Source organism: Prenolepis imparis, unplaced genomic scaffold, assembly GCF_030444845.1.
Source record: "Prenolepis imparis isolate NDT839.2.m4 unplaced genomic scaffold, iyPreImpa1.0 SCAF_8, whole genome shotgun sequence".
In the NCBI taxonomy this organism is placed as follows: Eukaryota; Metazoa; Arthropoda; class Insecta; order Hymenoptera; family Formicidae; genus Prenolepis; species Prenolepis imparis.
This window is the reverse complement of record NW_028141166.1, coordinates 8,127,243-8,154,590: the sequence shown is the minus strand read 5'-3', so window position 1 is coordinate 8,154,590 and position 27,348 is coordinate 8,127,243. Positions and strand designations below refer to the sequence as shown.

Genomic DNA, 27,348 nt, shown 5'->3' with positions numbered 1-27,348 from the left:
GCGTGCGCGCCATATACCGTATATAATCCCGCTAAACGAAAGGAAACGTAATAAGCAAGCCATTGAATGGCGATCCATTGAGAGAATTTATTGATTATTTTCGTAACTTATTCAGACCAGTTGAATGCGCATATAATATTATATTCCCGAGAAGTAATAATTAGAAGGCACGCGACGCGTTAAAATTAATTATTATACATGCGATAAAGTTCAATGATATTTAAAAACAAATAGTCGATATCATCGTTTTGTACATATTGTCGCATTAATTTTAAAATGCCATATTTATTTTGATTTGAATATTATGGCGTTGTGTACGCTATGAGAGAAAAATTATGTAATATCAATATTATATATCAAACATGGAAAATTTTATATTAAAGCGTCAGATTTGTGAAAATTGTTTATATTATTCAAAATATATAATGGGGAGAATAAAATCAAATATCATAAGTTTGCTAGGCCAGACGAAATTAAAAATTAGATATCCCTTTATTTCCATATTTTTTTATTGCTGAATAACCTTTATGATATAACCCACGTAACATTAACTATCGACGTAGTCAGAGTTAAATGTAGAGAGGGATATAAGTAATGACATCGACATTTTCGCGTATCGTATTATATCGCGTATGTATGGTTAACAATGATGCAAATAATTTCTTTATTTTGAAATAATAAATTTCTATTTTTAAAATTCAACGCTATAGATTTATTATTTCAAAAGATATTATTATTATTCAAAGATATAATTATTATTCAAGATGTGCAAAATTATTGCAGCATCTTAAATGAAGAATATATATAATATATAATATTTAAAAATATTATTTTAAAGAAATCGTCAGTATATATGTGAGACCCAGATGTGAATCAGAGAATTAATATGATGCTCGATGGACAACATTTTCCGGGACATTCGCACTTTGCTCGAGAATTGCGAGTGAATATTGCTTCGAGGGCCATCACTAGACGCAAGACCGTCCTTTGGCGGTCGGTTGTCGTAGGTGGCAACGAAGGAGATGGCGAAGAAGGAGGTGGTGTAGGTCGAGGCTACAGCAGTGGTAGTAACTATAATGAGTGGCGGCTGTGTGAGTGAGCAAAAGGCAAAGAGAGAGCGAGAGAGTGAGAGAGAGAGAAAGAGAGAGACTGAGGAAGAGGAAGGCGAGGGGATGCGAGGGCGAAGAGTTAGGTCGAGCAAGGGCGAGATGGGCGAAGGGTGCCGCGATGGATGGTGAAGGGAAGAGGGTCGGGGAAGGGCGGAAAGGGCGAGTGTGGGAAAACGTGTAGCCTCAGCCTCCACCCTTTTCCACCCACCGACCACCCTGCCGCTGCTGCTCGGTCCAAGAGGGGCGCAGGAGGAGATGGTGGAGGAAGAGGAAGAGAAGGGCGGAAAGGGAGGGCAGAGGGTAGTTAGGGGGTGGCGAGCAGGAGGAAAAAGGGAACTCGGTGGGACGGTCGAGGGAGGTATGGCGAAGGGAGAGGGGTTGTCGCACGCCTATCCGCTCGATAGCAGCTTATAGTCCGTACACATTCACTACCTTCCTAGAATTTCGCGTGCCCTACGTTTCTTTTTTTTTTTATCTTCTCTCCTTTGGATATCTCGCTCGAACAAAGGTACCCTCATGACTACGCAAATGCATACAACATTGAGATTTCATCCGATCGTCGTTCGCGAACTTTATTTTCCGATTTACGGAGCATCTTTCTCTCGAGCGTCATTGAATACCGTGATCGATCCACTCAGAATCTTTTAAAGATTAAGGTCTTTTTTTTTTCATCAGCGCTCGAGTTAATTTTAATTACGAGCAAACTTTATTTTCCATAAATTTATTTATATTTTGCATGTATTTTAGCTAGATTATACAATTTAAAAAAACAAATACACGAATATTTCCAAACTAATTGTAAGCTTATTTAACTCGCTTGATTAATTGACGAACCTTATTTCCCGAACATAACAAAAGAGACAGCAATAAAGTAGGACTAAGAATTCTAAAGAATATGTTAACGGACAGTAAGTTATAGGAGTTATTTGAGAAGCTAGAATAAGGAAAGAGCGCGTTTCCGGAAGGAAAATACATACTACGTTGACTATCGAATGACGATTACACACAGTGCCTGTTTCTTAGCTTTGGCGCCTTTGTGAAACTGTATCTCATTGTGTCTCGGATAACAGAGACGTCGGCGGAATTACTGCGAGACGCGGGCGGTCCTAACACGAGAGAGCGTCGCGCCGTTGAAGATCTCCCGCTTGAATCGTCCTGGAAGGACGTTTCTCCCTATTATCTCATTTTAACAGCCGGACTCGCCGTATCGGACGGAGGAAAGTCGCTTCAAAGTTGCGCGCGAGTGACCGAATTCGCTTGACGCGGCCCAAAGGCCCCTCGGCGCGTTTTAATTAAAAAAATACCCTCGGCTGTGTGCGCGCGAACACAAAAGCTGAAATTACTCGGGACATCCGGGAGTGAGAAAAGAAGCGCCCGGCGTCTTGAGACTTCCGCGCTGGGGATATCATTAAGCACACCTGGATCTAATACGTGCTCGTTCGCAAATTGTGGCACTGAGATATACCCGCCCGCTTCTCTCTCTCTCTCTCTCTCCCCCTCCCCCTTTCGCCACACCGTCCTCCTCTCGCCATCCTCGACACAGGCAACGACGAGGGAAAAAGAGAGCAACGTTCAGAACGCTCGACCGTTTCCTAGGTCGCCGCCGACGGGTCTTCGTCCTGGAAAACCCTGAAAATTGATTTTCCAGGCGCGGTCTCCCACGTTACCCACGCACAGGTCTCTCTCGGTTGCATCGATTTTCACCTGGTTTCCCCCCTGCTTGCCACCCTCTTCTCTCTCGCCACCCATCGTGTATCCCTTCTCTCTCTCTCTCTCTCTCTCTCTCTCTCTCTCTCTCTCTCTCTCTCTCTCTCTCTCTCTCTCTCTCTCTCGCTCTCTCTCTCTCCTGCCGCCACCTCGTTGCTCGCCACCGTCGCAAACTCAAACCGAGGGTTCATTCAGAATCCGAGAGGAAAAAAAGAAGCGAAATCTGGGTCAATGGAGATTTGAGAAATTCGCGATAGTCGTCGTCATTCGTTACGACTCGCTATTCGTCCGAGCGACAAGCGAGAAATATCGTCCGTGTTGATTTCACGTTGTTTCGAAGGCGAATATACTCGTCGATCGAGAAAAAATCCGCGCGTTTTGATAAAACGCGAGACTAACAATGCTCATCGTCGGATTATTTCAGCGATAATAACTAAGATCTTCAGAGTCAGACAGACTAATATGTATATATTTTTACAAAAAATTTGTTTTATTTTATACTGTAATAACAAAAAAAAAATTGAGCGCAACTCTTCGTTTCATTATGAAAGATATCTAATCTGAAAATCTGATGAAAAGTCACGAAAGAAAGCGCTGGAGAACGAAGGTTAAAGAAAATGTGACTCTGCGATTTACTTTACTACAGTTTCACAAAGGCGCCAAAACTAAGAAACAGGCACTGTGTATAATCGTCATTCGATAGTCAACGTAGTATATATTTTCCTTCCGGAAATGCTGTTACAGAATCTTACACAATTGCGAGGAATCCACGCATATAATCGTAACGAGTTAGCGACCGTTTAGATAATAAATTGTACATTTCGCGCTAAATGATAGCCGAGATTCTCCGAGAGAGCAACTCCCTCGCGTGTCATTATCGTTGCCTGAAAATGAAGGAGGAGGGTCGGGTTCTCCCGTGCATTAGAAAAATATCAAGGACGATATTTCTTCCCGAACACCGTTGCTCGCCGCACCTCTCGTAACGAGAACGAGAGAAGAACCCCAGAGTCGAGGGAGGGAAGGGGATGAAAAATAGGAGAGAAGAAAAATGCGATACGGAAGGTCCTGTTGCGCTTTTCCTGATGTCCGGAACTCCATAAAGCGAGTTAAGTCGGACATACTACGGCAGCTTTCAAGTCTAAAAGTTTGGGAAGTTGGTGCGTCGCGAGAATCTCGGAGTTTTACTGTTGTGTCATAACACGATAGACTTTTTATCTAAATCATATTGAGCAAATACTTGTTGCGGATATATATAGATTAGAGAGACCGATTGAATTCTATTTAAGACGAATTATTATATAATGTTGCTTTTCATCAAATTAATTAAATTCTAAAAATTATTTCTTTAAAATATGTTATTTTCAATTAAATAAAACACATTTGAAATTACGTATTAATATGTGAGGCGAGATATGTAAAGATATGCGAAACTAGAGCCGCGTAGATTTGAGAAGAATTGCAGGTTGCGATTGATATTTCCTACGGTTGTCAGCGAATATCAGTTATATATGATTAATTCTTGATACTAAATGAGATTATGCTGAAATTAATTATTCGGATATTTTCATTTTGGTAGATTGGAAATATTATCTTCAGATTTCATATATCACATATTGATTATGTATTGAGTTGCACGATTCAGAGATATTCATTATTAAAAATATGGTAAAAATATATACGTAAATTATTTGTGAATACAAATGGTTCCATTACAGAAAAATATTTACATTGATTTTAATATTTATGACATATCTTCTTGTATTATATTTCTATTTTATTTCTACTTCATGATATGTCGGATGCTTAAAAAAATGTAAATATTTTTTCTGCATTATTTTACTTTCATAAATATTAAATACATCCTTTGAAAGATGCTAGTATTATTAATCGTAGCAGTCGAAAGAGCGATAAATTAACAATAACATGTCACTTAAGACATAATTTATTTTATAGAGAAATATCATTCAAAAAAAATTGTCTGTAACAGAGGTTTACGTTCTCAACATTTCTTTCCTCTCGGAGAATTCTCGAATTTCCCATAAATTACCATAATTTCCCAATCCTAAAAAAGATCGCGCCCGAGATCGCATAGGATCCTCAAGTTCCACCCCGATTACGTCCATATCAGAGACGAGTCACAATTTACGAACGACTCGACCGCCGGGAACGCGCGCATTTGCTTTCCATCGGCGTACAGGGGGAGAACACTTTTCACACCCTCGCTCGAAACACCATAAAGCAGCCGACGAGGCGGGAAGGTCGAGCGAAGTCAAGTTGGGTTAGGTTAGCGTCGTGAATGACGGAGGAGGGTCGCGTTTCGCCCCGATAAAGTTTGTTCGATCAGCCGTTAGTCTCCTTCTTATGGTCCCAATCGCCCCTTCGCGAAGGCAAGCTTTAAGCTACGTGCACATTAAACTTACGAACATTGTTCGTCAGCAGTGTGTGTATATTTCGCGCGAGAAATTCGCAAGTTTTCGGCAAAGGATATATAAGAAACGTATATATAGCTCAAAAGAAAAGTATTAAAAAGTATAAAAATTACAGAATACAAGCGCGATCGACTCTTTAGAGTTTCTATCTAATCTTTCCATCCCTACACTGATTACGTAAATTTGTTTTTATCTGACGGAGAAAAAAAATACAAATAATTCGCTTTATAAAATTCGAGACCACCGTCTTCGTAATATTACGTACACACGTGCTGCTCGTACCTTTTCCCGCGGACTTGGAGGTCGGGCACGTTATGCCGGAAAGCGTGCAACGGCCGCGGACGAGCGTTTAACTTTGTTCCAAAGTTCTCCAAGGTCGTGCCGGCGTGGCGCGGCGCGCCCGTTGTAGGTCGGTGGCACTGGAGTAAAGCAGCGAGAGAGAATTTCCCGAGGCCGCGTCATAAATCTCTATCTGCTGCCGGGGGTAAACGCTCGCGGGATAGACTTTGGCGACGACTGTAATTTCGCGCCACCGGGGTGTTGTCTCGCCCCACGTGTACGTGAACACGTGTGTGCGGGTATATCTGTGTGCGTGCCCATAACGGTGAACGGTAAAGGATTTATCTGGCCTGTTTTTCCTTTCTTCTTTTTTTTTGTTCGCGCACCAACGAAGGGAAAGGGACACGCTTATTGCTTCGCAGTGTTTCTTGTTAAATATGTTCAATGTGACACGAGAGAACGCGCACTTTCATTTCTGCGTTAATTATTCCTTTTAATATTGTCTTTGAAATATAACCGCGCGCACGCAATAATAAAAAAAAAAAATGCAATGTTCGTTTTGGATCACTTAAAAGAGAGACCTCTTTATAATATATATGCTTCGATAAAAATATTTTTAAATAGTCACGTATATTATTGTTTTCTACAGACATTATCTTTAAATGAAATTCCTATTATCTGCGTAATTTTTTCGGTAAAGAGTTTTAAGCTTCAATATCCAAGCGATTAGAATACGCGAGGCGACAAACAAGGTGTAACGCGTAAAGGGACTTACGAAGTGACTCCAGTACGTAAATAATTTATTTGTAGTCACCGAAGTAACTTCCGCAAGTGGCGAGCAATTATATCTAGCCGCACGGACGGAACAAGGCGGAGTCATAATCCAACTTTACGTGACAAAGTATAGCAAGAACCGACCACACACATATGCACACACGTCTGACCTCCAAACTGTTTAATCCTTTTACGTCGGTTCTACCTCTGTAACGTCCGCAAAGCGCGCGTCGCAGCATTCAACCGCCAAATTGCCGCGATAATACGGCAATACAATGTTATGGCAAAACGTGGAGAAACGTCGAATTACAAAACTCCCCGAGAATTACCTGGCTGACACAACCTGCCACTTACTCGCCCATCCGCACGATCGTAAAAACGATCGTTTGAATTTTCCGTGGGCATCGCCGATCTGCATAATCGCGGTGGAAAAACCGGCGCGAGAGTACCTTTTAAACGTTTCGCGTTGAACGCCGTGTTTGTTTTTGCGATACGAAATAAACGATCGCGCGCATTTGCCAAGCATTCATACGTCAATATTTAGAACGAATTGTCGTCCATACGATTTACCGATGTTTGTATACGCTATATTTATACGCGTTATTTATTATTTATACAATGGAAATTTGCGATTCATGACGCTAATTGTCGCTGTTGCAACATTCAAACACAAACATTCGCCTACCAAGTCAATCGCTAATCGTTTGTGCATCTTGCACGGGATTAATTTATATCTTATTGTTAGTAAAACGAAAATGCTCTTTCCATATTCGCGTGAAACTTTGGTGTAAGAGGAAACATTTTTAAAATATTCTAAAAATTAATCATTGTGCTTTACGTACACTTCGTGTGGAAGTTGTAAATTAATTATAAAATACCTTATTAATTTTAATCAATACTTGGGAATTGCCATTTTATCAAAACGACAATAATTAAATCAGTTGTTTGAAAAATTATAATGAATAAAAAATGAAGGAAATTTTCAGTGCTTAAATTAAAATTTGTATTCCGTCGTAGGTCATTATCAGCAAGTTATTCTCAGATAAAAATATATCTTTTAAATGTTGGAAAAAAATGATGATAAAATTCACTGATGATTTTAGTAATCCACGCAAAATGATACCAACGCGAATCATCCATCGACAATGGAAACAACAATGGTTGTCATTTCTATTACAATAGATACGCTCGCTTCTGTTCTAACAATTCCATTATCTCCGCGCGAGAGCTTCGCCGGGGGGCGAGGCTTTATTATGCCTATCAGAAAATTTAGATCGTTTATTTAATGGGATATAAATAGTCGAGCGCGGCCTATTAACAAAATACGGAGTATTTCGCGCGGAACAATAGCTTTGCGAAGTCATTTGGCCGTTCATGCGACGACTGCAATTATACGTTTCGTTATAATAATGGCCGCAAGTAAGCAATTTAATGCTTAACATTATGCAATTAAAATTAAAAATAGATTGCGTAAAATATCGAGGACATCAATTTCATTAAAAATTTTAAAAGCTGCCCGCATGTACTTTGGTGATACATGTAACATACTCGACTATGATAATAATTTCTTTTTTTCATAGTTAAAATTACTACGAAAGACGTAAAAAATATAAAGAAAATGTTTGTAAAATATAATAATTTATGAGTTATTTAATTTAAAGATTTAATATTTTTCTCTGGAAATTTTAAATCAATAAGACAAAATTGATTGCTCCGCGATGTGAAGTAATGAGGTTCATTACTGCGACCCCATTATGATCTTACAATTAATTTATATAGTTAAATAATTTTGTGTAGACAAAGACAAGTTATAGTAGGAATAATGTAAATGTGGATATAAAAATTACAGATATGCAAACTGGAAACCATTTATAGCCACAGGGTGCTAATTAAAAAATAAATAAAAAAATAATAAATAAAAAAACAATATAATTAAATAATTTTATATTCATTGTTTCTCTTTTCAGGGAAATGTTTGCATCTGAGTGGTCTCACACCCGAGCCATTGACAGCGGACGACGATTACAAGCTTTTGCGCCTCGGAATCGGTTTTACAAATATGGTATCACGTGCGACGAAAGGCAGTGCAGATCTCACAAGAAAGGAAATTAAAGAAGGTCAGTATGCCGAGTGTATTTCGTTTCTCCCAAATGAACGACGAGATAATTACGAAATGGTCGAAAATAATCATTGCATAAGCCGATATCACTCTGACGTAATTCGCGAGAAAATTAATCTAAATTTCATATTATATTCACGTTATATATTTCTCATAGCGCGGTTTATATTTTATCGCATATAAAAGAGAATAGTTATTAATTATTTATTTATAAATACGTAATAAATACGTAATAAATAAATAAAATTTTATTTATTAATCTATATACGAAAATTGTATTCCTTTACTTTTTTTTTCGATATAATTATACATATATTAGAAAGACTTTTAAAAATTAAAATCTACGAAATTCTTTGTAATTTGAGATTAACTTATTAAGATGTATATACAGTGTCTCAGATTTTAATTTTTAAATAATATTATTTTTAATTAATATTACGTTTTACGTTATATTAATATATACATATATACAATATACATATATTGCTCGTAATGTAAAATATGTAATATGAATTAAAAGTAATATTACTTAAAAATTAAAATTTATGAAATTACGTTGTATTTGAGATTAACACTTATCAAGATGTATATATAAAAACATTTTTGTATTACCTACAGAAATGTGAATTTTCGATGTTAGGCCTACGTTTACTAATACACGTGCTTAGCCAGGGATAAGATTTTGTCCAACAAGAACACATAATAAGGCCGTTCTAAAGGTTTACATGAGAAAATGTAAGCGATAGAAATTTGAGAGGTAAGCGACTTGACCAATCGATCTTAGGTTCTCAGGCATCCTCGCCTATGACTGGTCGATTCTACTTACTACTCAAGTTCTTGCTTACTTTTTTGTGGGTCCTATGGACCACAACGACTAGGTCGCGCCACCGGCACTCTGTAGAGAGAGTATACCTAGATTTTATATATTCTTTGGTTTCCTCCAAACTCCGAGTTACGAGTTATTAAGTACTTTTTTCACTAAGAAATAGATATGAAGTTGTGCGGGTGTAATATTACTAAAGACAGAGAGAAGTCGGCGATTAAAAATTTCCGCGATGTTTGTGAAAGATGTGTGGAATATAAAAATAAATAACAAATTTAAAAATATATTTTTAAAAATGGCAAAAAGAATAGTGTTTCGGACTTTAATTTGACAAAGATCATTAACCTCGCGCCCACGTGGCTCGATTAAATAATAACAAAATGCAAAAATCACCGGCATCAGACGTTAAACAAAGACAAATAGATTACGTAATATTAAAAAAAAAAAAAAAAAAAAAAAATGATAAAGAAAAAGTAATATTTCGGGCTATAACTCGCGAGATAAAGATAATTGTGTCCACGTGGTTCGTGTGTGATATGCATGTGTACGCAAAATTCGATAGAAATAACGATAATCGCACCGAGAATGGGACGAGTGACGCGTGGGTATAGTAAAAGCTAAACAGAAAAAAAAAAAAAAAAAAAAAAACAATAATCCGAGATTCTCAGAACTCATGCGGTACTTGACGAGAGATAAGAGGGGGGAGGGGGGGGGGGATCGGTCGCTTCTCATCGTCCCGTTCAACTTACACGTGTCGCACTTGCATGTCGTGAACATCCATAGTCGCGCGTTATCTCTCTCGTCGCCGAGTGAGCCACCGTCTTTTGTGGTAAACGCGACGTCGTGCATGTGTGTTAGTGAAGAGAATTATGTCTGCCGACTAGACGAAAGGAAACATCCGGCAACCCAACACGGATCATTCTAGTCCTTCATTCGTGAATACGCTCATAGAAGTTTTACATATATGTATATATACATGTATGTATATGTATGTGTGTGTGTGTGTGTGTGGTGTCCCAAACGAAATCATATTTTAATAACAATTTGTTGAAGAGAAATTGGTCTTTTTTTTAACGCAAATGTACTTAAAAACGTACGATTGTTTTATATTGATCGAGGTTATAAATTTATAACATGTTTTAAAAAACTTTTTTCTCAAAATTTGTAAAATAATATGTGTGCTGCTTCTCAAGTTACGTATTATGTATACTGAATGAAATAAATATATGCCGAAAGAAGATGGAATTAAAAATAAACAAATGCTCATAAAATATAAAATATAAAAAGTGAACTAAACAAGTTAGATTGAATAATATAAAATGTACTAGTCAACTCGGCTTATTTTGTAGTGCATCTTTAATTACTTCACGAGAAGATAAAAAGTTATTTAATATCCGCTCTTTCGGCGAATTTCGTGCTAAACGACATTATTCGTACAATAAACGAGAGAGATATCTCGTCAAAATATTCCACCTTAATATCTAGAAAGAAGAAAGAACGCTTGACTTTGTAATCGTAAGTGAGAAAATTATCGGCAACGCATCTCGCAGAAAAAGTTCTATCGTGCGTCGCCATTAGATACAATTCTCGTCTCTGTTACATGTATCACCGAAAACGAGCGAGAAAGATTATAGCATGGATCGTGATCGAAGGGTGCTCACCGTTTCGGCGACCGTCGGTTTTTTGGAGTAAGAGGCCGTTTTCCTCCGTCGAACCCGGGATCCAGACCGTCGTCTCCGAATGCTCGTGCCCGGGTGGAGTGTCGATCGTTCCTTCTTCCATTTCGTTGCCAAACCGGAACGTTTTTTAACGACACAATCACTCGCGACTCGCGGCCATGCGTGTACTGTGTACGCGACGCGGGAAACGCCAGTACTGCCAACTTAACCACTCACAATTAATCCTAAAGGCATATCGCAGCATGCACCGTCCTGCCGAAAGCTGTGCTGTGTATACCCCATTGCTCGAAAATGCCGCCCTGAAATTAATTTCAATTCATCTATCATTAGAAAAATGTCGCGCGTTATTTATATTAATTTATTATATTAATATATATTATTATATTATATTAATATATATTATTGTATAATATATTATAATATATATATTATAATATTATATTAATATATAATATGTTATTAATATTATATATAACATTTATATTAGATATATTTATATTTATATTTATATTTGTAAAAATCGAAAATTCGGATAATTCTGGAAAAATATGTTAATTAAATTATGCACTTAAATTAATAACGATTATATTAGAGAGTAGCAATTGATTCCAAATATCTTACAAGATAAAATAGAAGCATTAAATGCGTTCTCATTATTATTAAGTCGCTATTAAATATATTTTTAATGTTCTTGCTGACAATTGCAATTTACTCTGAAATAGTAATTTCTAATCTATGTTATATACATCTAATCTATGTATAAATTTTATTATTATATAATATATTATTATTATATAATAATGTCACACTTAAATTAATAACGATTATATTAGAGAGTAGAGCAATTGATTCCAAATATCTTACAAGATAAAATAGAAGCATTAAAGACGTTCTCATTATTATTAAGTCGTTATTAAATACATTATTTTGGATCTTCTTGTTAACAATCGCAATGTACTCCGAAATAGTAAATTCTAATCTATATATATATAAATCTAATCTCTGTATAAATTTTATTCCGGATTATTTATTACGAAGAATATTTAATAATCATTAAATTATTCACTCGCGCGCCAATTTCTCGATATCTTTATATTAAAATTGCGCTTTGCCTGTCTCACCGGAAATTCATCGATGACATTAATGCGATATCCAGAGCATCGTATAGCCAATATCTCCTCTCTCCAAAATAAAATATTCGATAAATTAATATAAAGCCAAAAGCATAAAAATGAACGGAATAACGGTGTTGGACACTTTACTCGCCGCTTGAAATGAAATTAGCGTACCGGTTGCGGTAACATTTAAGGTTTCACCGACACGCTTATTGCGTTAATTGACATGCATTTTAAGTCTCGAAAATATGAAACACGAACGAGAGATCATTATACGATACACGATTGTATTAATTGAAATGCCGAGAATAACATAGATAACAGGACAACATTTCAGATATGTAGCAAAAAGGTTTGAAATAAAAAAATATTTTTTTTATAACTCTTAATTTCTTCTTAATATCTCTATAATATTCTTCTCTATATATTTTTTTTATAATTTTTAAATTCTTAACTTCTCTATAATAATTACAATAGCATCTGTTCTTATTGATGTGATTATACTGTATAAAATGTTTCGTTTCGCTCTGTTTATGTTATTCATAATTATTACGTTTTCGTCATAATAGAGTTTAATATTATTAATATTAATGACAATAAATTATTAATATTATTAAGACTGATAGGATTACTTTTAATATTAACTTAACATTAATAATATTAATTTAACTTTTAATATTACGAATAAAGGAGAATTAAAGCACCGCGATATAACCATTGTTTTCATTTACAGGTAGTCACATTCTGCTCGAGAAATTACGAAAGTATAAGCCAAAAATCGCCGTGTTCAACGGCAAACTTATATACGAGGTGTTCTCGGGAAAGAAGGAGTTCGGATTCGGAAGACAGCCTAGTCTCGTCGACGGCACAAACACGGTAAAAGAATCGCTTTATTATTTTTAATTGTCCATCTATTATTTTAATTCAAAAGACGTTCAAAAAAATTCCAAAAAACTAAAATATCTTTCACGCATAGTTTACATACATGATATTAAAATCTAATAAAATTAATAAAGAGTAAAAATTATTAATAAATTAATAATTTCAGTAAGAATTCGATGAGAATATCGATCTAAGATTCATCGCGAATAAACGTAAAGATTATTCTCGTAAAGTTATATAGCATCTCGAAATCTGAACTCGTGAAATTATATCGATGCTTATTATTAACAATCGATCTAAGGGTGAAAAAATTCTCATTTCTCGATGTCGTTTGCAGTACATGTGGGTGATGCCTTCAAGCAGTGCGAGGTGTGCCCAATTACCACGGGCTGCCGACAAGGTGCCATATTACGCGGCCCTGAAGAAGTTCCGCGACTATCTGAACGGTACGATCACGCATCTGGACGAGTCGGACATTGTGTTCGCCGACTCGAAGTTCAAGAAGAAGGACCACGAGCCGATCGAGGACAAGAAACACTTGTTCACCGACGAGTCGCCCGACGGCGAGAATCGAATCACGGAGATCAACGGCGCGCTGGTGAAACAAGAGTCGGGCCTGATACCCGGCAAGAAGAAGCGCGGCAGACCGAAGAAGATCAAGAATCCGGAAGAACAGCCGGCGCCGGATCCCGAAAAGCTGGACTCGAACGGGGAGGTCATCAAGAAGCGTCGCGGTCGCCCGAAGAAGATACACCAGCAGCAGAAACAGCTGGAACGGGATAATCGCGAGAGGGAGCAACAGCAGCATCAGCAACCGCAGCATCAAACTATGGGCCACCTGAACGACGGTTACGGGAACGCCGTGTCGAACTGCTTCTCACCCCCGTTGATGTCACCCCCGAAAGCATTTCCGCACATGGCGCCATATCCGCAACCGCCGATGAACGACGGCTTCTACGGCCAGAGCATGAACGACAATAGTCCGTACAACATGAGCGCGAAGCAGAGCCCGGTGCACATGCACTACAGCCAGAGTCACAGTCCCAAATCTATGTCTCTGTCGTTTACGCATTCTGATTTGTCGTCCGAGATCAACACGGGGATATCGTCGGAGAACAATCTTGAGCCGTCGCCATTGACGTCGCCCAGCGTCGAACATCCGGACTTCGAGCCGCCCACCAGCATGTCGCAGCAGAACATGGGTAACGATCATCGCCAGTACAATCCGGCCGGTGGTCCCGATCCGAGCCATCATGGCAGTCCAGGCACGCCGTCTCACAACACCTATGCCAATTATATGGGCTATCACGAGCAGACGCCGGAGGCGCACAATCCGCATCCGCATCAGACGACGCCGACGCCTCTCAGCCAGACCGCCGAGGAGCACTCTCATCACTCGCATCCGACGCCGCCACATCCGCACACGCCCACGCATACGTCCATGTCGCCGCACCATCCGCACGAGCAGTACGGCATCAAGAGGAACTCCGGCCAGGACGTGGCGTCCAAGAGTTTAAGCGATCTGGAATCCCTGGTCGATCAGATCCCGAGCATAGCCGACGGCGGTAGCCAGCGTCTTCAGCACTCGCATCCGGGTATGCCAGGCGACGACGCTCTGGCGGAGAAGATGGACGCTCATCATCAGTCCTACATGTCCGGTTTCGGCGGCATGCCGACCGGACCGAGCGGAATGACCAATTATAGCCCGCCGTTGCCACCGGGTGGCGGAATCTATCCAAGCTCGCTGCATCACTCGCCCAACGACGGCGGTTACGGAGGGCTATACGGCATGAACGGCCGTCATCATCAGGAATCCCAGCAGCAGCAGCAACAACAACAGCAGCAGCATCAACAGCAGCAGCAGCAACACAGCAAATCTTACACGGTGGAGAATCTCGCGTCCAGCAATTACACACCCAGCATGAATCATCCCGGTAACTCGTATCCGAACATCATACCCGGGCCGCACTATCCGGTACCGATGGGCTCGACCAACGGCTACCTGTTCGGCGGCCTCGAGCCCAGCCTGATGCAACGCACCTACGGAATCGGCGGAATGAGCGGGATGGGGAGCATGCACCCGTCCGCCGCCCTCGGCCACCCCATGGCGGCTAACCCGTACCCGTACAACGGCTCGTACTCGAGTTCCTTCGACGCTTACCCGGCACCATCGACGACGATACACGCGCCCAGCGCCAATTATGCCGGCTACGTCAGCGCGGCTGGAGCGGCGCCCACCACCACCACGCCGCCGTCCTACCTCGCACCGTCGCATCTTAGACCGCCGGTCGACCTCTCCTACGACGGTGTATGATAATCGATGTGAAGTACCATCTCGTTCACCATCCACCGACCATCATCGACCTTCAACGGCCCCCCCGCTCGGTCCCCGCCCCGCCTGCCGATCGCATCGCCTGCTGTTGCGATATCGCGCATATACCGCGCCGCGTTTATCTTTTCTACGTATTTTTACACGTGTCTCTTAAGGCTCTTAACGTCGGGGGCTCTTCGCGTCGCCGCGCGCGTCGTCTCCCTGAATACGTCGTCTCTACCCCATCCTCGAATCGCAAACTCTCTCTTGCGATCGTCCGCTACTCGCTAGCAATTTGCGCGTACTCTCTTTCCCTCTTTATCGATCTGGTCTATCTATCTTGCGATTTTCTCTTTCTCTCTTTTGCTCTCTATCCGGCTCTACATACTAGATATCCCATAATGGGCGCAGCAAATGAGAGACCATATAGACATTATAATATTTAAAATATCTTTCTTCATCTAAATCTAAAACATCGAGATTCTAATGTCAATGATAAAATTTTCATTAATATATCTATATTAGAATAGAGATAAAGTTTATTTTATTATTGAAGTTTAGTTCCTAAAAATCGAATGTTTAAAATTTTTTAAAATTGTATTAAAAAAAATGTGACGATCTCTCCTCCGACGAGAAATAACGCTATATACAATATATTCATCTTGTGTCAAAAATCTTCCGAAGAATGCAGAGTGTAGCTATCAATGAATAGCTCCATATATATGTATCGGTTTTCCGTTTTCTCGATATCCCTTTCATTCCTTCTCTCTACCTCTTTGCTTTTACTTTCGTCTCGCTGTCTCTCTCACGTACTGTTTTTTTTTATCTCGCTTTCGATATGCGATTACACCGTGAGTAATTACGGGCGCGCGGCTTGGGAATGGGAAATTGCTCGTGAAACGCGACTATGGCGCACGCAACGAACATAAGCCTCTGCTAGATTAGGTTCGCTGATCGCGTTTTATATACCGATCCGACCGTTAAAACACATACACGTGGACACGCACATCGATAACCGTGACGATAAATGGCGACCTTATTAACGCTGAGCAAATCGCTATTACAAATTCGGTCGACATAGCCGAGTTCAGCCGGACGTGTAATTGCGCTTTTTTCCCCCCAACGATATCAATTAATCGTCAGCTGATCGTCAGCTGATCGTCAGCTGATCGTCACCGATCGTAAGAAGAAACCTTATCATTGAAATCGTAACTCCGCATTTTCATATTTTGACATGAATAATCCCCGATTGTAAACCGAGAGCTGCAAATCGCACGAATATATCGTGCATTTTGAATCAATTCTGTAATCAATCGCATCTGTAATCAATTTACCGTCTTCGAAAGTCGATAGGATACAGCGAATTAGTTTTACGCATCGCGGTGCGAATAGAATAAAGCGCAAAATTATCCGAAAAATTATCAGGTAGTGATGAAACGGATGTAATTTTGATGGATTTAGAGTTCGACGCTACAGATTGTGTGCAAAATAATTTATATTGTTTATTGATCATAAATTGATCATCAAATAAATTTTTTTGTAATTTTTTATGTAATGTTATTGTGATAATGAATTTATCGATAATGAACTTGCGATTTATCATTATTAAGACACATTGTTCCGCATCTGTCGCATCGAGACCCGAAACTCGTCGAAATTGTACTGGTTTTATTCTCGCAAGAAATACGCTATAATTATAAAATTGAAATGACCGACACCGTTTTACTTACATATGTATTTGTGTACCGCACCGCGATTTATATTATTACTGTTGGCTTGTTATATTGTTACTATATTACGTGTTTCATTAATTGATTAGCGCGCGTCTATCGCTGCGATTTAGATTGTGACGCGTTTTCATGTCGTCGAAATAGCTGTCTTGATGTTCTTGTCGAGAAATTTACTCTATTTGACATGACGACGTATAATATTATTTCTTAGAAGCAATATTCGCACGACTTTTCGGCTACTCTCAATGCTCGGAAGAACTGAAGATTTTTTATGAGAAAATATAAAACAAATATTTTTATCAATATCAGTATCATTATGGCACAACCGAACAAAATTCTTCGTGAATTTGAGAACTTTCAGCTCGATTAAACCTGATTCACAGTAATCAGATACACTACATATAATATCGATATCTATTCTATCCGATATAATTCAGTTTGTTTATACCTCATATAATAAAATAGACATAATAGAAAAAGCAAATAAATATTTTAAAAAATATATATATTATAATATATATTTTAAAAAATTTAATCAACATAAAGAACTACGATTAATAAGAATAACTTTTAGGACAATCTGCAAACCAAAAAAAAGAAAAATCAAAAAATTGCAGGTCTTTTTTCATAATTTTTTCATCTCTAATAGGTATCATTTATAAATTCGTAAAAAATATTTTTTTTTAATTTTCTCAAAATGCAAAATCTTCTTCCGAGCAAAATTAATCCACGTGTAAAAACCGATAAGAGAACTGCATGAGAAGACTCATGTACAATTGGAATTACGAAACCCGGTTGTGAAATAACACGTTTTTAAGTATATACATATATTCTTTCACGTTTCTACGGATCCGTCATTGTACTAATAACACAAATCGAGAACGCGCGATCACCGATTAATCGCTTATGTATTTTCGTGCTCAAAAAATCATCATCGATTACTTTTAAATGTCGCGTATCTGCATTTATTCGGTCGGGTGTTTTTATTTTTCCGAATAAAAGATACGCTATTGTTTATTCTCGTTATTTCTTGCCACTCACCGGAGAGTGTTCTAATTTAAGTATTATATAGTTTCACTTTCTCATCCAAGGACCTTTATCAAATAATTATTCCAGCGAATTTCGCATTTCCTCGTTGCTAGCAAAAGACGATGCATTGTACCGAACTACGAGCCGCGCGTTATCATAACGCTCGTCGCTCTTATGAGTTCTTTGTCAGCATTTTTAACAGAGTAAATATTAATCGTTATCGTCATTGTATCGTTAAGGTTACTGCACATAGTAGGAAGAAGCTTAAGCCCGATTGCGCCGGTGTTTCTTTAATCGCGGCACGGTCATGCTTTCATCAACGTTGGTCATATTTAACCGTAGTTTAATCCTAATCCGGGCAAATTATTTTTCCAAACTAATATATATATATATATATATATATATTATATATATTTATAGAAGAAATAATCACATTATAATATGTAAAAAAAATATGCTATTGAAAATTTTTGTATTTATTCTTAAAATTGCGGTAATAGACAATTTTGCATGAAAAAGTCGTTGATTTGGATAGATATAACTTGATGAATATGCTAATTCGAATAATGTTCACTATTTCCCATTAATATTTCGAGACTATTCGCGAATATATTTGTACATTAAAATTCCCATATACTTATTATATTTGTTCGCGACGACTGACTCGCGTCAGTTGGAGATGAGGAATAACTTATTCACATCTCTTAAGAGGACTATAGGACTAGATGGAGACAGCAAATCGATTAAACTAAGGTTGATATTAATCGATGTTAATATAGCTTAACCGGCCTTGTAAATGCGCGCGGGATAGAATCCGCCGATCGACCGAATTATTATAAGCTGAGAACCTAAAGTAAGATCGCCCGCGCAACCGGATGCCGAGCTTACTTAAATATAAGATATAAGCCCTAACGAGAGGCAAAGAAAAAGGAAGAGACCACTTCGTGTGTAATTTGTTTAATCACACCGTCAACCACTTTCGTACCTCGCGCCCGCAACCAGCCATCACCGTTTCTCGTTGCAACTCTCATTATTATTTATCGTTAGAACTCGATATCGCTGTGGAGTTAATACATACGTTACTTGTCGTTATTAACATACTCGCGTTACGTTGTCTCGTTAATTATATTCTGTTATGCGTTTCGCATTGCCGAAAGTCACTATATATATTAATAACACACGATTATGAAGAAGACAAATACACGTACGCGTATACATGCATAGATTTACATACAATACACACTGACACGTATGTACATGCAGTCGTAATAAATATTATAGCTGGCATTAATCGACATCCTCTTTTGTCGCTGACCGACGCTGATGTAAAGTGACGCATCTGGCATGATTATAAATATATATACAGATATAAATATATAAATATATAAATATATATAGATATTATAAATAAACTATAAATATTATATATTGATTATATATGTAAGGATAAGAGCGAGCAACACACATTTATCTCGGGTAAAACCACCTAGGATGTGTCGAGACATTTAAGATGATGCACAGGGTATAGATGAGAGAATCGTTGATATAATAACTGATGTCTATATTATTATAGATGTTTCTTTCGTTCCGTCATCGGCCTCAAACACGCATATGATCGCGCGCGAATCACGTACGATCGAAATTTATTGTAGTAGATGTTTTTCAGAAGTCCAAACCCCTTCCTCCCCCAGCCCTCTCCTTCCCCTTCCCCTCCCCCTCCCCCCTCCCCGATTCCGAGCGGTGGCTAAGAATAATAGGTGTCATCGGTGTGTTAATCGCGCAACAACGTTCATCACCAATCGCAATGAAGAAGGATGAGGATTATATGAATAGATATACATATATATTCTCGCCTATCTCGCTGCGACCGGCGGATCCGCCGTCACACTATTAATTAATTGACTCTTCGATTAATCAAATTAACTAACTGATTGTAAATTGATCGCTATATTAAGGACTTTACTATTAAGTATAAATATATATTATACAGATATAAAAGTGGATTCGCTGTTGAACGTGTCGAATAAACAAAGCAAAAAGAAAAAAAAGAACACAAAATCCAGGAGTAAAGCGAGTAAGAGAGCTTGGGCCGGATCGCCGGCCTCCGACATATTTTTTAATCGCTTCAAACCTCTATTATTCTACCTAACTAATTAAACGTAAACGGTGTATCTACGTGTGCGTCCGAACGATCAATGCCGATCCGCGTCGTCCTCGTCGACGGTCAGTCATTTCCCGGTCGACGTCGTCGATCGGGTCGCGTTCGCTCGGGCTATCGAGATGTGTTCTGTATCGAATTAACGAATGTACTTCTCGAATATTCATCGCTATCCTACGAATAATCGCGAGATAAGGAAGGGTGACGGATACCTTGCAAAAAAAATTAAAAAAAAAATTTCTGCTCCTTGCCGCCCGAACCTAACGAAGCCCACGCAGATCTCCAACGGACGTTATATATATTATTGGGTGCTCACAGTGGATACCCGAGTATCCCGCAATATGTAAATCTGTATGTCTCTGCCCGTACTACGATATTTTATGTGAAAAATGAATTGTTACAAATACATTACTGATATAACACCGAAATAATGATATTCTTTACCCGAAGAAAAACTTTTCCGATAAACGATAAGTGTATTATATTATATGCTCGATGCGATCATTGAAAAACTGTATTTGTGCTCTCCATCCCTTAATACGATAACATGTGATCCTTTTATAATAATTTGGTATGCAGATGAACGTTTGTGCGCGTAATAGCGATATTATTAACGATGTTAACGTTGCGGGATATTCGGAGGTCTGATAAATATTTAATGAATGCTCAATGAAAGTCTGCGTGCAAGTCGATTTTTTTGAAAAAAAGAAAGATCTCCGTGTACGATTGGTCGAAAAATAAACAGATTATTTGAACGAATAGCGAGAAAGCGTCTCAAAAGCACATATGCTCTAAAAATCTTTTATTCGAAGCACAATTGCGGGAAAAAAATCCGACATCCTCGCCCGTCATTTTCCGAGCTAACGTTTTAATTCTCTAGACTTACTATCGAGTCGATTAGTAAGTAAGTAAGAGGACAAAAGCGCACCATGCGCTTTTAACCAATTATTAAAGGATCACTAAGTGTAGCTGGACTAAATGCTGTTGGACGTGTATGATGTGTATTGTGTTTTAAAGAAAAATAATAAGACGAAAATAACGAGAGATATAATGATTACTTTGCATACGAGACCGGCATGACGATGATCGTTTCGAATCGACAAGGCAGAAAGATGACGACGGTTACGTGGACCCCCGATCGGCAGAAATTATTTCGATCGAGAGACGAATTATAGAGCTCGCAATTTTTATTCTCCGTTCTTGTGCACAATTCAAGAGATTAAATCTCCCTTCTCCCATCTCGATCTGGCAATCGTGAGCCAGAGAAAAAACAATGAGAACGCATCGACATGCTTTTTATCGCGTTTGAATCGATCGACTACTGTATTCTTATAACGAAAATTGCGGAAATTAAATGTCAACCAGAATAAAATTATAATAATCTTATTATCCTTCTTTCTGTGTGAAATTAAACGATTTTTCGATTTATTTATTATATTAATAAACGCAAGTAATAGGCATTGTGAGATCAGTGAACATCATTGAATATCATTGTTGTAGCAATTTTTCAAATAATGGAAAGACTAAATGCCTAAATTTATATTGAAAAAAATATAGAATTTAATTTTCGCCACAAAAGCGCTTTTTTCGCGAAAAAAAAAATGAAATAGAAATCATTATTCTCTATCACGTCCACATATGGCGTCGATCGCTTCAAACACGAAAAGAAAATAAGAATAAAATTGATAATGAAATTATAAATGACTTACCAATCGCTGTGCATTTTTTCTATGAGCCAACTTTCGCTGTTGTTGTTCCGCGTATCTCACTATTAATAACTCTTCCGTGATCGCTGTAAAAAAAAAAAAAAAAAATTAATCGCAAAGTCATCAAGAGAAAATTAGTAGTCCCCCACTAAAAAATTATAGAAAAAAAAGAAATAGAAAGAAAAAAATTATCTTTGAGTCTATGCAAATTGGCAAACATAGAATAAACACAATCGCGCAAGCAACCTTCATGTAAATTTTAAATATTCTGTGGAGACATTTTTCTCTTTCTCTAGGCTCATCTTAATTGAGTCATTGGCAGTTTGTGTCAAAAAAATTAAATAAAAATAAATTGATTCGTTAAAACAAGCGGGATGCGTTTGTCATTCGGATGCTCCTCCTTTCCTTCTTATTTTGTTATTGTACGCGATAAAAAATTTATCATTTTAATAAGAATGTACAAAAAAATTGAAATCTTGATTTTTAATATTGAAAATTGAAAAGTGTTGCTGCGACTAACTTTTATATTTTCTATACATAGCACCCCAGAATTGTATCTTTCAAACATAGCCTTAATTCATACTATTATTACAATTTAGTCTATATATACATTATTACAATTTAGTCTATATATATATATACACACGTATGTCTATATATATACATTCTTGAAAAACTGTTTTAATTAAAATATTGAATTCTTACTTGAGCTAGCACAAGTGTGTTAAAGAGTCAAAGAGGGAAGGTGAAGTTCTCTCTTATTTATAATACAAAATATATCTTCTTATAATTCATAATCTTGCACTTATAATAAATTGACCACGAAAGAGCAAATAATTAGCAATTGGCGGAAAAATTTGAGAATAACTGCGCTATCTCTCGATGTCATTTCGAATTAAAAAACATGGCTTCCAAGTGAACAAAGAATGCGAGGTGTGTCGCACATCAAGATGTTTCTTATCTATGTTTGAAGGCTACTCAGAAAAGTGTCAGCTCATTACAGATTTTGGGAGCGTGTATTATTATTAAAAGTCCGCAATGCCATTAGAGAATTTGGAAGAAGAAGGTTTGGAGAAGAATCCGAACCTGGAATTGGCACAAACTAAATTTCTGCTAAGTCTTCCCGAACATAAGGATGATCCTCAACTCAAGACAAAGCTCTTGGATGCTATCAAAAACGAGAGTGAGATTGCATCTTCTTCTTTGAGATTACCCTTATTATATAGATTTCTAAAGATTTAATACAATTAGAAACATGATTTATATTATTCAATATAAATCCTTTCTTTTTCTCTTGATTATTTAATATATTATCTATCATTGCTCCAAACATAACCTTCATGTCACATTAATTGCCATTCATTAATTAATAATATAATTATAAAAATTAATATAATAATAATATTTTCAATAGATATGGCTCCATTCTATGAAGAAGTATGTAAAGATCTAAACTGGCCAGTAGATGAAACACTTCTTTCAACGATGAAGGCACATAACGCAGAACAATTAAAGAAACTTGATGATGCTATCGAAGATGCTGAGAAAAATTTAAGCGAGATGGAAGTTCGGGAAGCTAACTTAAAGAAATCTGAATATCTGTGTCGAATAGGTGATAAGGAAGGTGCAATCTCGGCGTTTAGAAAAACTTATGATAAAACAGTATCATTAGGACATAGACTAGATATTGTATTTCACAATATTAGAATCGGCTTGTTCTATCTGGATCATGATCATATTACGAAAAATATCGAAAAAGCTAAAAGGTAAACATAAAAAAAGATTATATATATCAAGTATTATAATTTTATAATTTAATTAATTTTAAAATAATTTAATTAATTTTATAATAATTTATTATTCTCATTTCAAAGTTTGATAGAAGAAGGTGGCGATTGGGACAGGAGAAACCGTTTGAAAGTCTATCAAGGAACATATTGCATAGCCGTTCGCAACTTCAAAGAAGCTGCAAACTTCTTTTTGGATACAATTAGCACCTTTACAAGTTATGAACTTATGGATTACGATACATTTGTGAGATACACAGTATACTTAAGCATGATAAGCCTTCCACGTAATGAACTGAGAGACAAAATCATTAAAGGATCCGAAATATTGGAAGTTCTCCATAGTAATCAGGATGTCAAGGATTATTTATTCTCATTGTATAATTGTCATTACGCAGACTTCTTCAAAAATCTTGGTAAATTGATAAAGTTTAAATTTTTTTTTCATATTTATGTATGTATATCTTGTTTACAAAATTAAACATGAGTTTTTTAAGCTTTCTTTATTACAAAATCTATGCTAAAACTGAACATACTCTTTAAAATAGATATATGGTAAAGATTAGAGGAATTCTATCTTATATTCTTGAAATACTGTTTCAGCACACGTTGAAGGATTGCTGCGCCGAGATTATTTAGTATTTCCGCACTATCGATATTACGTTCGAGAAATGCGAATTCTCGCGTACACACAGCTACTGGAATCTTATCGATCTTTAACTCTCCAGTATATGGCTGAAGCATTTGGTGTTACAGTGGAATACATTGATCAGTAAGTGTATAATCTACTATTATTTAATTTTATTATCATTATTGATCTGCAATTATTAATCTGTTGATATTTAATCAGCAGCCGCGCGAGACATTTCCGTTTATTTAATCTTTTACATTAGAATTGCATCTCCCAGATGTTATACTTTTCGCAAAAAGTCAGTCATGACTAACTATGCGCAAAAAGTACAATATCTGAAAGATGTAATTCCAATGTAACATAAGAAGTTAATATTTATATTTTTCAAAATTGTTGTCTTATATATATGCTCTTTCTCAGTGCTCAGTTTGATTTCATTAAAAATTGTATGAAAGATTTATTATTTATATAGAAAAATTGGTATAAAAGATTTATTATTTCGCATAGAAAAATTTATTATTCTTACATTATTACTTATTACTTTTGCAGAGAGTTGTCGCGCTTTATAGCAGCTGGCCGATTACATTGCAAAGTCGATCGAGTTGGAGGTGTAGTGGAAACGAATCGACCAGACAGTAAGAATTGGCAATATCAGGCAATGGTAAAGCAAGGGGACCTTTTGCTCAACAGGGTGCAAAAATTATCACGCGTTATTAATATTTAATGTCATATTAACATCAACATAGAATATATGCTATCAATCAAGATCGATTATTTGAATCTTTATCTCCATATATCAATTTTAAAGAGTGTGTTCAGTTTTAGCATAGATTTTGTAACAAAGAAAGCTTAAAAAACTCGTGTTTGGATTTTGTAAACAAGATATACATACATAATATCTCTCAAATATACAATATTATTTAATTATCCTTAACTTTTCATCGCCAATTAAGGCTGATGCATATCTTATCGTAACGATCCATGAAACATTATTTTGAGAAATTTAAATGATATCAGAGATGCTTTTGTACAAGATCTAAACAAATATAAGTACTCGAGATTGCAGTCCTTAGTAAAAATACAGTTAAATATTTCAGTTTCATTATAGTATTTTTTTTTTATTCGAATTGTAAGTAAAAAAGTTCAATAATAAATTTTTTAATGAATAATTCATAAAATGCATGATGCATAAACATTCACATTAAAAATATTACAATAGCATACTATATTTATTTGCTTTTGAAGGAAAGAAAATTTGTATTAACAATTAAGCACTTATTTGCGCATTATTGAAGCGTACTGAAGTAATAAGATTGCGATGTTTATTATTTAGAAAGAAATTTAATGATTTTAATAAAAGTAAAGTCTCGATACATATTATTACATTTTGTCTATTCTTTGTTTATCATTCAAATGTGTTTTCCAACTTTATTAAGCTATTGTAACAGAGTACTAGAGTAACATGGTTATTTAAGTCTTAAAAATACAACAGCAAAATTGGGATTGAATCATAAGGCTTGTTTTCTATTCCTGCACTGGCGGAACTGTGCATACTGGTGCAATAAGTTAGAGGGAGACAAAATATAATTGTCTCGTTCTAACTTATTGCACCAGTTCATCGGTGCAGAAATAGAAAACAAGTCTTTAATGTGTGAGTGTATATATTAGTATTATTAAAAAAATTATCTTACTTTATCGTATTATAGAAGAATTATTTATCAAATTGTAATGAAAAGTATAATAACTGTTGCTATTTGATTTTAATTCGCGTATTTTTGTATAATTAACACAATTGCAAGTGAAAGAATCAGATAATAATAATAATGCGTGTTTGTTTTAAATAATTGAAGTAGAATAAAGCAACAAATAAAAATACTTATTAAAATTACTTATAACAAATAAATTACTTATATATAATATGTTTCATATATATATATATATATATATATTGTAATTAGCAGGCGATATTCAAGAATTGGGCATTACATTTTTCAACGACGAAGAAATCGCGCAGAAGCTTCGTTGATTTATTTATTATAAATTATTACCCAAAATTTAAAAAACAAAAAATGTTGACTCACCAATACGATGCACAGTAGCGAAGTTGTAAACTGTAAAATATAAAAACATGGGAATTAAAAATAATTTATATTTCGAAAATTTTTCACATTGAGAATATTTAATTAATAATAAAATAAATAATTCAATTATTTTACCATGTAGTTGTTCCGACGTTGCCCGATGCCACCCCGGGCCTCCTCGTAGAAGACGCACTTGCACTCGCGCACGAAGCGGCGACGCCCGGATTTTAGATATCACATTTTCGACGCATTTCGGTAAAACGCGAGAATCGCGAGAGCTTATTCGCGCACGAAACCGCGACGCTCCATTTTCGCGTCGCCGCTTTTTTCAAGGCCCACTTATCGAAGGGGCCTTATCGAACGACCGATGATATCGGCGACTTTCCCCGCGACGCACCCAGGAGTCGCCGATATTCCAAGAAATAAACGTCCGCCTTCGAAAACTTTCGGCAGTTTGAATCGGAGTTGTGACGTCACGCACGTTTTCAGAGACACGAAACCGTTGAACGCGAGATTCGCGACCGACAAGATCAATTTCACGCGTGCGATCGCGATTACGATAACAATGTACACGCGACGCGATTCGTATCGGATTTATACGATTAACGACGCAATTAACGACGTAAAGATATCAATTAATACTATATTTACCCTCGTATTTTCGCGGACCGGGGACGAGCGCGCGCACGATTCAATCGAGTGCACAAAATGGCCGCCTTCTACATTGTGTTCGAAAATTATTCACCCTGGTGAAGCACCGATTGACCAATCAGGACAAAGAGATCCTCGGTCTCCCATTGGTCAGTCAAATTCACTAGATGAATCTAATATCGATTGTGTATCGACTTCGTCTTAACCAATGACAATGCGTCAAGATTGTTCAATTTGGACAAAGATTATATCAAACTTCTCTCTAGCACTTGTAGCTTCAAGCAGTGTTGTCAATTTCAGGTCTCGTCCCATCAAGAACATGGAGCGGAGAAGAGAGCGTGCGTCGAT

The 27,348-nt window shown here is 37.0% G+C and overlaps 3 protein-coding genes across 4 annotated transcripts in view; 2 read left to right on the top strand and 1 right to left on the bottom strand.

Annotated features, from left to right (window-relative positions):
• Window positions 1-20,575, top strand: part of Tdg (Thymine DNA glycosylase) — a 111,266-nt gene extending 90,691 nt beyond the window's left edge. For both annotated transcript variants that reach the window (XM_083043667.1, XM_083043669.1), the window contains 3 exons: window positions 8,266-8,415; window positions 12,768-12,910; window positions 13,254-20,575. In XM_083043667.1, the coding sequence (XP_082899793.1) occupies window positions 8,266-8,415; window positions 12,768-12,910; window positions 13,254-15,230 (2,270 nt within the window). In that variant the 3' untranslated portion in view covers window positions 15,231-20,575. The remainder of the gene's footprint in view (window positions 1-8,265; window positions 8,416-12,767; window positions 12,911-13,253) is intronic.
• The window catches only part of Dnmt3 (DNA methyltransferase 3), a 140,809-nt gene extending 113,482 nt beyond the window's left edge, over window positions 1-27,327 (bottom strand). The window contains exons 1-4 of the mRNA XM_083043664.1: window positions 26,485-27,327; window positions 26,350-26,379; window positions 21,854-21,936; window positions 10,902-11,218 (exon numbers count right to left, since the gene is read on the bottom strand). Coding sequence (XP_082899790.1) covers window positions 10,902-11,022 — 121 coding nt within the window. The 5' untranslated portion in view covers window positions 11,023-11,218; window positions 21,854-21,936; window positions 26,350-26,379; window positions 26,485-27,327. The remainder of the gene's footprint in view (window positions 1-10,901; window positions 11,219-21,853; window positions 21,937-26,349; window positions 26,380-26,484) is intronic.
• Rpn7 (regulatory particle non-ATPase 7) lies at window positions 22,790-25,035 on the top strand. The gene is made up of 5 exons (XM_083043671.1): window positions 22,790-23,033; window positions 23,265-23,616; window positions 23,725-24,053; window positions 24,241-24,409; window positions 24,818-25,035. The coding sequence occupies exons 1-5, from the start codon at window positions 22,889-22,891 to the stop codon at window positions 24,990-24,992; spliced, it is 1,170 nt and encodes a 389-aa protein (XP_082899797.1). The 5' UTR covers window positions 22,790-22,888; the 3' UTR covers window positions 24,993-25,035.
• Window positions 27,328-27,348: the final 21 nt, after the last annotated feature.